We start from the raw sequence: 11,282 nt of genomic DNA, 5'->3' as shown, positions 1-11,282 counted from the left end.
ATATGGGAAATGGTAGGTTGAGACGTCACATTCCTGTAGAGGCAACACGAGCCTAATACATGGGGCAAAATTTTACCTATTTATAATTTTGTATTATATGTGTCTGTGATTATGAATAGCCTAAACAAATTACATTGGCTAGTTCAAGTGGTTCAACGTTAAAGAAGTATACATAGTCTAAAGTATCCTTTGAAGAAATATCAGATATTGTAACTGTTGTCTATAAACATGATTTTACATTTTCGCAGCGAAGGATTTGCCACAACCACAAGTTTGTGTCGCATTCGGATTCTTGAAAGAGAAACCTCCCCAAATCAAGGCATCACTATAATCCAACTGCATGCCAAATATGAAGAGTAGGCTCTTAGGATCGCAAACTGCAAATACAGATGGAGAAGCCAAAAATGTCAAGTGGTAACTTATATACGGCAGTTCATTTCAATCTTCATTAAGTAAGAAAGTAATAATATTCTAATTTCTAAGCAATGAAAAGTACATTCATTCAAAGAGTAAATAAATAAAGAAATGCAGTGCTAACGGTTGTTTGAAATGAGCTGACAAAGTTCTAGCAAACGAAGCCTAAATAGAAGTTCATGTTAAACACCAAAATTTTAATCCAGTCTAAGATTAAAATTCATGCCTACCGGAGCAAAATAGAGCTAGCAGATAATTTGCTACAATCATTCAAAATAATAATATTAGAAATAATTACAACTAGCCGATACATGTTGCACAAAAAAATGGCCATAAACTGCTCCATAGACAGCATTATATATCAGGATTTTCACAAATTCTTAACTCATTAAGAATTCATACCAATTGCCTAAACCCTAAACCCACATAGATCATATTATGCTGGTCAAACAACTCAATTAGGAGATTATAAACACAACATTAATAAGAACCAGAAGATGAAATCATACCAATTATAAAACCGTTGTACTTAATGATGGAGTCATCTAGCCTTGTATTAGTCTTGTCCTCAAAATCCATAGTGTACGACATACCAGAGCACCCACCCTGTTTTACACCTATTCTTAAACATAAATCCTCACTTCGCTCAGACTTCATCTTATTCAAGTACTTCAGTGCATTATCCGTAAGTGATATTGCAGGTGCCACAGCCCTAGATGCAGGTGCAGCTAAAAAATTTTCAAAAGGGGTTTGAGAATGAAAGTAAAAGATTGGATTAGGACAACATGTAGACATCGAGAAAAGGTATAACACACATGCCACTGCATACAAAATTCAAAGTACATGACAACAGCAGAAAAACTCAAGCTTATTCAAGGAGTGAGTTGGAGGAACACAAAGTAACGCATTAGATAATTCATATAGTCCATTATCCATCCCCTAAATCTATTATATGCATATTATTTCTATGGTTTTATTATTTGGATTCAACTCTGATTCATTGACTCTGATGCCAATTCTGTGATCAAAGCTATTAAGTTAAGTATTGATTAATTACCTTGTGATGACAAACATATTTGATTATTGTTCATGCCCTGGGTCGAGCTGTAAGACCCGGGCTGATTGAAGACGAGTCGACCGACCTCTTCAAGTCAGGACTATCCGATCTCTTCTCAAAGAGCTCGGCTAAATCATCAGGAAAGCCCAAAAAGGGCCCAAACAGAGGAACACGACCCAAGTCCAAGGACAACCCAAGCCTAGAGAGATAAGGGCAGTTCCCTGAAAAATAAGATGACTTCACTCAGAAAATAAGATAAGATAACTATCTTATCCCAAAGGAAGATCACCCCACACCATTATAAATACATTGGAGCACCCAGGTATAACTCATACTCTGATTCTACTAAAAACATGCTTAATACCCTTGCTAACTTAAGCATCGAAGTTCCTTGCAGGTACCACCACCCTCCGGTGACGAAGGATCAACACCACCACCAAGTCCAACAAGTCGGGCATGGCAACTTTGACCAATACAGAAGATCTCGTCCGAGATCGACCTACAGTTTCAGGTAACCCTCGGAACATTGGCGCCATTGCCGGGGAACCTGGAAGTCATCCCATCACCATGGAGGACAACCATGACAACGATCACAACTCTGATCTACAAAACAGGATGACGCATGAGAATGCAGACACTACACCAAAGGATACTCCTCAACCAAACCAAGATAAGAGTCCACCAAATGCAGAAATTCTGGAGGCACTTCAAGCTCAACAAGATCGCCTCAAACAACTCGAAAAAGAGGTTGAGCATCAACGAGAGGCCGAGAAGGACCTACTGATGATTAAATTTTTGACGGTTTAGAATTTCACTAATGAAATCTCGTTGTAAAGTATAATCTCTAAACTAACAATAATCCTTTCATACAAAAATTTGTTTGTCACAAGTACAAACTCCTAAAATCTACAAACTGAAGTATTTAAACCTCGGGTCGTCTCTCAAAGGACTTGCAGGGTAGTGTTCTTGTTATTGGTTACGGATTTGTTTATTTTGGGGGGTTTTGGATGAGAAAAGTGAATAGCAAATGGTAATGAAATTTTATTAACAAAATAGTCTTGGCAAGGTTTGGTTGTCAAAGGTCTTCATCATCATCACTAGCCACAAGTATGGTAGTTGCAAGGATTAATTCCACTTAGTTATCCTTTAATCAAATGGCAAAGGAAAGTTAAGTGAGTTATATCAATCCAAGTCCATAATTCCTAGCCTTTCACTAATTGAAGTAATGAAGGCTAGAGTCAATGGTTATCAACTATCAATCATTTGGACACTAGTAACTCAAGAAATCCTAAGTTACCTTCTCAAGCCAAGAACATAAAATTCTATTCTAACATCCTTTCAAGCATTTCATCAAACACTTGGAAGGTGCAAAAGTAAAGTATAGTAAATCACAACAAGAATGAACTCTAACTACAATTAAATGCAAAGAATTAACAACAACAATCAAGGAAATCACAATTATTATGAATTACCTCAAATTGCTTTATTGAAAGGAAACAAAAGAACAACAATAGATCCACAACAAAGTGAAGAATCACAAGAATTAAAGTACAAAACTAGAGAGAGGAGGAAGAGAGGAACAAGAGTTGATAGAGGAAGAGTGAATTGGAGCATGAATTAAACCTAGATCTAAGATGAGAGATTAACCTAAACCTAATCCTAATTCTAGAGAGAAGAGAGAGCTTCTCTTTCTAGAAAACTAACTCTAAACTAATCCTAATGTCCTAATGAAACATAACATAACCTAACATTCAAAAGATAGATGCCTTCCCCTTCAATCCTTGGTCTTTTTAATGTTTCTTGGCGCCAAAGTTTGTTGCACTGGGCCCCACAGCTTCCCAGAAATCGCTGGGCACGGGTTTCATTTAAAAATCACGTGCGGCCTTCGGCACGGACGTGCACGGTACGCGTGCGCGTCCCTGGCCAATATCACAATGTGCGTGCGAGCGCCTTGTGCGCGTGCGCGTCCTTGGCCGAGGTCAAGTCTTTGGCTTTTTGTGCTTCTCTCCATTTGCATGCTTCCTTCCTTGCTCCTTTGATCCATGTCTAGCCTATCTTAACTTGAGATTACTAGCAAACACGTCAAGGCATCTTATGGAATCAAGGATGAATTAAAATTACCAAAGTAAAGGCTTAAAAAAATATGTTTTTACATTCAAGCACAAATACGGGAGAGATGGTAAAACCATGCTAATTCATTGGTTAAATGTGAGAAAAGGTCATCAAAATACCCTAAATTCAACACAAGATAGACCCTAAAAACGGGGTTTATCAACTTCCCCACACTAAAACCTTAGCATGTCCTCATGCTAAATAAGAAGGAACTAAGGGGTATGGCATTTATTAAATGCAACTAAACTACATGAAATTTACCTAAATGCAATACCTAAAGTGAATGAAACTGCTTGGTTCAAACAAATCCATTTCCAAGAAAACATGTGTACGCACAAGAGCTAGAGCAATAGGAATCAAGTCTAAACCACAATTGTATTGGATCATCAAAAGAATTATAAACTTGCATGAATATAGATGATAGTGGTGAAAACATGTAATTTGAGCTTTGGAACCCTCACCGGATGTGTATCCGCTCTTTTCACTCAAGTGTTTAAGGGTTAATTCACTCGATTCTTTTCTAATCATGTTTTTCCAAGATTTGATCTTCTTCTAACAATCAACACTTAATCCATGCATGCATACATTCATCATGAGGTTTTTCATGGGTTGTAATGGGGTTAGGGTTAAGGTAGGATCATATATGGATAAGTGGATTAGAGTTGGACCTTTGATGAGCTTAAACTTTCCCACCTAACCTATATAGTGACCTATATAATTGAATTTTAACCTAACTACCCATCTTTCACTTTCCATCTACTCATGCATATTCTTTTCTTTTCACAACACTTATGCATTGATCTTTTATTGAGCTTGCTTTGGGGCATTTTGTCCCCTTTTTATTATTTTTCTCTTTTTCTTTTTTTTCTTTATATATATTTTTCTTTCCTCTTTTTTCTTTTCTCTTTTGTTTTTCTCATCATTTTTCCTTCTTTCAAGAATCAATGCATAAGGTTTTACATTTAATCAATACATGAGCATACACCAATTCACTAATATACAAAAAATACAAAACTTCCCTTTTTTCCCAGCCAATGTTCCCAAGTTTCCCCAAACATGAATAATAGTCACTCTCACTAGCCTAAACCAATCAAAGATCCAAACAAGGGACTTTCATTGTTTTCCGCTTTAGGACTTGTAATGTGCTAAAATGAAGAGTGATTAGGTTAAGCATAGGCTCAAAGTTTGGTTGCAATGGATGGTAAGAGGTAGGCTATTTGGTTAAGTGAGCTAATGAAATAATGGCCTCAATCATATAAATGCATGAATACAAGGAGTAATTGGACATATAGAATTAGGCAAATCAAGGATTACAATCATAGCAAGAGAATAATTGCACACAAGAAGGAAAAATAAGTGGTTATAGGATGTAACCACGTTAATAGGCTCAAAACTCACTTGCTTGTGTTCTTAGCTCAAAACATGCTTCACAAAATATAGAATTTCAAGCAAGTTCCACAAAATTTTTCCAATCAATTGGGTTGGTGCCCTATAGTTACTTGGAAAATCTCAATATTTGACTAAACATTGTTGTGATTGAGAAATTCTAAAAATTCCCTAGTTTACCCTTTCCTTTTTCAATCAAATACTTTCTTATGCAAAAAGGGTAACTTAGCTAAGTTTTAGCAATTCCAAAACAATTCCTAATCACAACCACAAGCTAAAAGAAAAAAAAATATGCAAAAGTATATAAAGAGAAATCCAACTAAAAGTATGAAATCTAGCATCCAAAATATCTAAAATCCAAAATATGCAACAACTAAGGTAAAAGTATCCAAAATAAACCAAAATAACCAAAATGACAAGTATATACAAAAGTGCGCAAAATAAGATGACTAGGTAAAAATAGCTAAAATGTTCACCGGTCCTCTAATGGTGTCACCGGCAACCTCCCCACACTTAAGATCAAGCATCGTCCTCGATGCTAATCTTGAGGATTAGGGAAAGGGATACCGGTAGGCTCTGGCTGTGGCTGTGGTACCGACTGAGGCTGAGTCTCCTGAGTCTGAGGTGGTATCTCCATGTGAACCGGCTCCTCCTCATGAGTACCCTCGTCGTGTAAATCGGCCTGCTCCTCCTCATGGGTCTCCTCATCTGAATCGGAGGACTCTGGAAGAGGGGGTAGCTCAAGGCCCTGGGCCACAAACATCTGATCAATCCGATCCAGTCGGCGCATGATCTGGCGCTTGCCGTGCTCCATGAACCGGAAGAGACGCTGAACCAGTACGTAGGTCGGCTGAGGTAGGGGCGGTGCTGGTAAAGGAAGTACTGCAGCTGAAGTAGGTGCTCCTGCAGGGGCTGATGATGAAGAGGGTCCAGCTCCCTCAACTGCTGCTCTAGCCCGAGATTGGCATCGGGAAGCAGGCTTCTCGTGCACCCAGGATCCCCATGGAATAGTAACTGGCTCCTTCGCAGGGAGTGGTGGGGGTAGTGATACATCATCCTGGTGCCATGGAACACCGGCCCTCTGGATCATCTGAGTGATCATAACCGGGAAAGGAAAGATGCCTCTGATATGGGCTCTCCACATGAATCGCCTGATCAGTTGGGGGTAGTAAACCTCTTTCCCCTCTAGCACACAGTTGATCAGGATCGGCATAGCAATCGGGATCTCTGTAAAGTGGGTATTAGGCATGACGTAGTGAGCAAAGACCTGCTGCCAAGTCTTGACCTCTCAGCTCAGATAACTGAAGTGCATCCCCTTGGGTGCCTTGTTCTCAGCATCCATAACCCAAGGGGCCTCTGGAGTGGCTACCACTGCTCGCAGTGCATCAAAATCGAAGGTCATGCGGTGAAGCTCTATCTTAGCCTGTAAGAAAGCATCAGTGTCACTGGTCTTAGGCCGGCAGGTAAGGGCATCCTCAATGGCCTACTCAGTTATAGCTATCTCAATCCCTCTAACCAATACCGAATCAAGGGTGTGGTGGAAGAAATTGCAGTAAAACTCCTACACCCAAGACCGGTTCACTCGGCTCAACTCTCTATCCACAAAAGCCAAACCCATCCGGTCAATGCGTTGGTGGATGATGTCGGTCAAATTCGATGGGATAGCTAGCTTCTTCTCAACATTCAGATTCTTTGAATTGTAGGTTGGGAATCTGAGTTCACAGTAGAGATTAGGAAATTTGACCGTATCCTGAGCCGGTAGTAATTAATTTGCTTTGTCTATGTCATTTAAAGGGTTTTGAGCATAAGCTAGAAGTGAGGCAAAAGTGGGGTCTGGTGTTTTCTTCCTCTTTTTGGAAGATGATGCTTTCCCTTTCGTTTTGTCTGACATCCTGAAAAGTAGAATAAGCAATTAAGCAAGTAGCAAGTATAAGCATATTCAAGATGTAAAAGGGATGGCAAGCACTCATAGTGTGAACTAAAATTTGAAAACTTGGAATGGAAGTAAGCACAGAAAACATAGCTATAAACCAAGAATTCAGCATTGCATTTCAAACTCAAAGAATAGGCACATTCATCATCATAACTCAAAAGAATGGTTAACGAGTCAAGTAAAAAAATATGAAATTAGTAGGTTAAACAAGTTAGTGAGTTAAAAAGTAAGGTTGATAGTTAGTGTTATGATAGAAACTTACCTAACTAAAAGAGAATGCAAAATGTGTACCCTAATCATGTTCACACTCATGAAGGAAGTGCAGTCATTGATGATGAAATATGAATATGCAAAAGATGCAATTAATTGAAAACGATTCATCAATCAATGCAAAGAAAGCCAAGCAGATGGTCAATTCCAAAAGAAAACCAAGCTGACGGTCAATTTGAAAGTTCATTCGAGCGATTTAGTGCACATAAGCAATTTAGCATGAATTCAAGCAAAGAATATGATAAGCATGACCATAACTTGTTTTTGAGGGATTTCCAAAACCATTTAGGTAACAAAAACCTTGTTGACACAGAAATTGTCAAGTAGAAATTCGTTACATCCGTCAAAGTAATGTCATTTTATGAAATATGGTTAGGAAAAATCCGGCAGCATTCCGGCAGTACATTGGATATTTTTCAAAGTCAAACAGTCAAATCAGCTTCCATATGAATTCATTAAAAATCCAAAGTACGAAACTTATGCGTGAGTTCATATAAATTGAACAAACAGCCAAGCAAGTAGTATTTCAAACCAATCCGACCATCATGGTAGCAACATGTAAACAGAGCAAAATCCAAACAGCAGTACAAATCCAAACAAACAATCACAAATGGAGCACTTATCAGACTTAGAATCCTCTAACCACATCCTAGCTACCTAACCGCAGTTATCTCTATCTATCATAACATGCAAAAATCAAATTCTACTAACTAAAATTAACAGTAAACTAGTTACAGAATTGGAATAAAGCAGAGGCAGGGGGCTGAGAACCTGGGAAGCAGAAACAGATCTGGAAAAGGAAGGAGGGGGTAGGCCGCCTCAGTTGGTGGTGGCGGTGGTGACGCACGGCGGCGCATAGAGGCAGAGGGTGAAGTGAGAGACGAGGCAGAGGAGAGCTGGGGGTTGAGGGGTGTTGTAGGTGGGAGAAGAGTGAAAGAAAAGGGAGGGTTGGGTTCACCGGCGGCTGCGGTGGCGTTCAGCGGTGTTGGACGGTGACAGTGAGAGAGAGGGGGTTGGTGAGAGATAGACGGATGAGTGAGAAGGAGAGAGAGAGGGTAGAGCTGCCGCGGCTGTCGTCGCCGGCGGCGTGGTGGTCGGCGGTGAGGGATGGGGGTTGGTGGAGTTGGGAAGAAGAAGGAGGGAGGGGAGGGGAGTTGTGAAGGGCGCGACGGCGCTGTGTTCCTCGCGTCCTAGGGTTATCCTGTTTTCAAATTGACGCGGGCGCGCACAGTGCGCGTCCGCGTGCATTGATAAATTTGGGAGCCAACGCGTGCGCACCGTAAGCGCGTACGCGTGGGTGGTGAGAGTTGGCAAGGGGTGCGTGTGCGCACGGTGCGCGCACGCGTGCTAGGGTTTGGGCTGGAGGCCTGAGGTTGGCCCAGAGCAGGCGTAACTCTCTGGATTTTGGCTTGGAAGTTGCAGTACCAGATCGGCACGGACGCGGCAAGTGCGCGAGCGCGCGCATATGCTTATAGGCTCATAGGCGCGTAGGCGCGCAGTACGCATCCGCGCGATGGAGGTTGGGTCAGGGGCTTGGTATGGGCCCAATGCCAGCATAACTCTCTGGAGGATGTATGGGCTGCTGCTATCAGCCTAGGGACGCGGACGCAGCAAATGCGCGTGCGCATGCTTTCCCTTAATGGTGTATAGGCGCGCACGCACGTTGTGCGTGTCCGCGTGGGACAAGTTGGGCTAAAAGCCTAATGTTCGCTCAAGAGAGGCCCAACTCTCTGGAAAATGTATGGTGGTGCATCCGCTTATGGATGCGTGCGCGTATAATGTGCGCGCGCGTGCTTCTCTCCCCCCTTTTTTTTTCATCGCCCAATAAGCCAAAAAAATTGCCCAAGCGCTCCCTATAATGCTTAACAACTCTTTATTCAATCAAATATCATACAATTCACAATAAATGCAATTTGATTTTATTCATCTACTACTAAACACAACATACATGTGACTATGCTAACAATCGATTGATACAAACAAATTTATATGAGATGAAGATCTACCTATAATGGCAACTCAAAGCACTTATTAAACAAAACTAAAAGAGAATGGACAGAGGTTACTATGGTGGGGTGTCTCCCACCTAGCACTTTTAGTTTAAGTCCTTAAGTTGGACATTTTGAGGAGTTTATTGTCATGGTGGCTTGTGCTTGTACTTATCCTTAAATCTCCAAAGATCTTCGCTTTTCAATTGGTTGATAGAATTTCCAACCATCTTCACTAAGCTTGGATGAATTTCCATCCAAGATATGAGTCCCCTTAGTTGATCTTCATATAGCGAACCGGGATCCCATATCTTATCTTCACATCTATCCCCGATTTGATCTTCATACTTTTTCTTTACGGGTGGTTGACACATAGAATTCTCTTTAGTCCACCAATTCTTCCTTCTAGACCCATACAAAGTGGTTCTTGTTCCATCATAATCCCTATACCTTAAAGCTTTGACCTTAGTGAGCTTTATACCAAATTTCCAACCACTACACAATTCTCTTTTTCCTTTAAGTCCACAAAGAGCTCTAAGTTGTCCATCTATTTGAATCAAACCATATTCAAGTGAGAAGGTAAAGCTTTGGGATAAGAATTTTACCCACTTGAATATTGTGTTGGATGGTGATTTAGGAAGGGAGACTTCCCCACACTTAGACAATGCAAGGTCTACGTCCTTGTGCTTTTCTTTGTGTATTTCCGCCTTTTGACAAATTTCTTCAATTTCAACCCTTTCCCTTTTATTATCTGCTTGGTGTCGTCTTCAAGAGCTTCAGATTCTTGCCCAATGGGGTTGATTCAATTTTGGATAAGAATTCATTGATGAATAAATCCATTTCTTGATCATCCTCTTCGTATTCTTCAATTTCAATATACACCGCGCCAATGTTTTCTCCTTGGTAGATCTCTTTCAGTTCATTCTCTTTCTCATTGTTCACCAAGGGTACAAAAGGTTGTGCACACTCCTCTATTATTCCATCTCCATGTCCACTAGGAGGAGATTCAATTGTAGATAGAAATACCTCCATGATTGAATCTATTTCTTGATTAACCTCCTCATATTCTTCGATCTTGATATGTTCTGGGAGTTGTTGAGATTCACATGGTGGTTCTATATCTCTTAGATCTTGGACCACTTCTTCCTTTGTTTCGATAATCGTAGGCTTCTCCAATTGCTCTACTACTATTATCGATTCTTCCTTTTTCACCGGGTTTTCCGATTTCTCCTTCATGCTTTGCTCTTCTTTTGACTTTTCACATATGGCTATGGAAATAACTTGAGTATTCAAACATTGGTGGGCTAGAGTGTGCACCACCTTGGTCAAATTGGTCACAAACTCAAGTGTGTCCCGCTTCATGGCTTCTTGTCCTTGAAGTAACAAAGTGAGAGAATCGTCTATTGAGGCTTGGGGTGAGTAGAAAGGTTCATTATTTTGGAGAGAGGTTTCATGGTAAGAAGGTGGTTCTTCTTGGTAGAATTGTAGAAATGGTGTGCATTGAGGTGGTTCTTGGTAGTAATCTTGGTAGGGTTGTGGTGGTGCTAAAGGTTCTTACTCATAATGATCATAAGAATATGGTATGGGTGATTGGTAATATGGTGGATAAGGGTCACATAAAGGTGCTTTGTATGGGAAGGCTTGTGAGTATGGTTGAGGTTCATGTTGAGGATAAGAGTCATAGGCATATGGTGGCGGTGATTGATTGTCGCAAAAAGGTTCACCATAGCCGTTGAATTGACATGCATTAGGATGTGAATTATACCTATAAGTATCCGGAGGTTGTTGCCAATAGGAGTGATCAATTCCTTGAGGCTCCTTCCATCTTGGAGTGTTCCATCCATAATGAGTGTCATCATTGAAGTGCACATTTCCTACAACACAATTAGGACCAAACTCATAGCCAAGGTGAGAATTCATTATCGAAATACAAAATAAAACTAACAAGATCTAGTAAACAAGCAAAAGACAAGCTATTTACAATATTCACATATATACAATAACCAATAACATAACACCATTGCAAGTCCCTGGCAACGGCGCCATTTTGATTATTAGATTTTTGACGGTTTAGAATTTCACTAATGAAATCTCATTGTAAAGTATAGTCTCTAAACCAACA

The 11,282-nt window shown here is 40.4% G+C and overlaps 1 protein-coding gene across 1 annotated transcript; it reads right to left on the bottom strand.

Moving 5' to 3' along the window:
• Nucleotides 1-225: 225 nt before the first annotated feature.
• On the bottom strand, nt 226-1,310 carry LOC112771137 (iron-sulfur assembly protein IscA, chloroplastic-like). The gene is made up of 2 exons (XM_025815773.3): nt 924-1,310; nt 226-377 (listed from the first exon to the last, which is right to left on the bottom strand). Exons 1-2 carry the CDS (start codon nt 1,207-1,209, stop codon nt 235-237), a joined length of 429 nt encoding a protein of 142 aa, XP_025671558.2. The 5' UTR covers nt 1,210-1,310; the 3' UTR covers nt 226-234.
• Between the last annotated feature and the right edge of the window lie 9,972 nt (nt 1,311-11,282).

Source organism: Arachis hypogaea, chromosome 3 (assembly GCF_003086295.3).
Source record: "Arachis hypogaea cultivar Tifrunner chromosome 3, arahy.Tifrunner.gnm2.J5K5, whole genome shotgun sequence".
Classification (NCBI taxonomy): Eukaryota; Viridiplantae; Streptophyta; class Magnoliopsida; order Fabales; family Fabaceae; genus Arachis; species Arachis hypogaea.
The sequence above is the reverse complement of the archived record's forward strand: the minus strand, read 5'-3'. Positions and strand labels throughout refer to the sequence as shown.

Bases quoted from the DNA above. Each gene is read 5' to 3' on its own strand.
- LOC112771137 (XM_025815773.3), bottom strand. From the start codon at position 1,209: ATGTCTACATGTTGTCCTAATCCAATCTTTTACTTTCATTCTCAAACC. The intron at 378-923 runs GTATGATTTCAT...CTGTATTTGCAG, and splicing joins GTACAACGGTTTTATAATTG to TTTGCGATCCTAAGAGCCTA.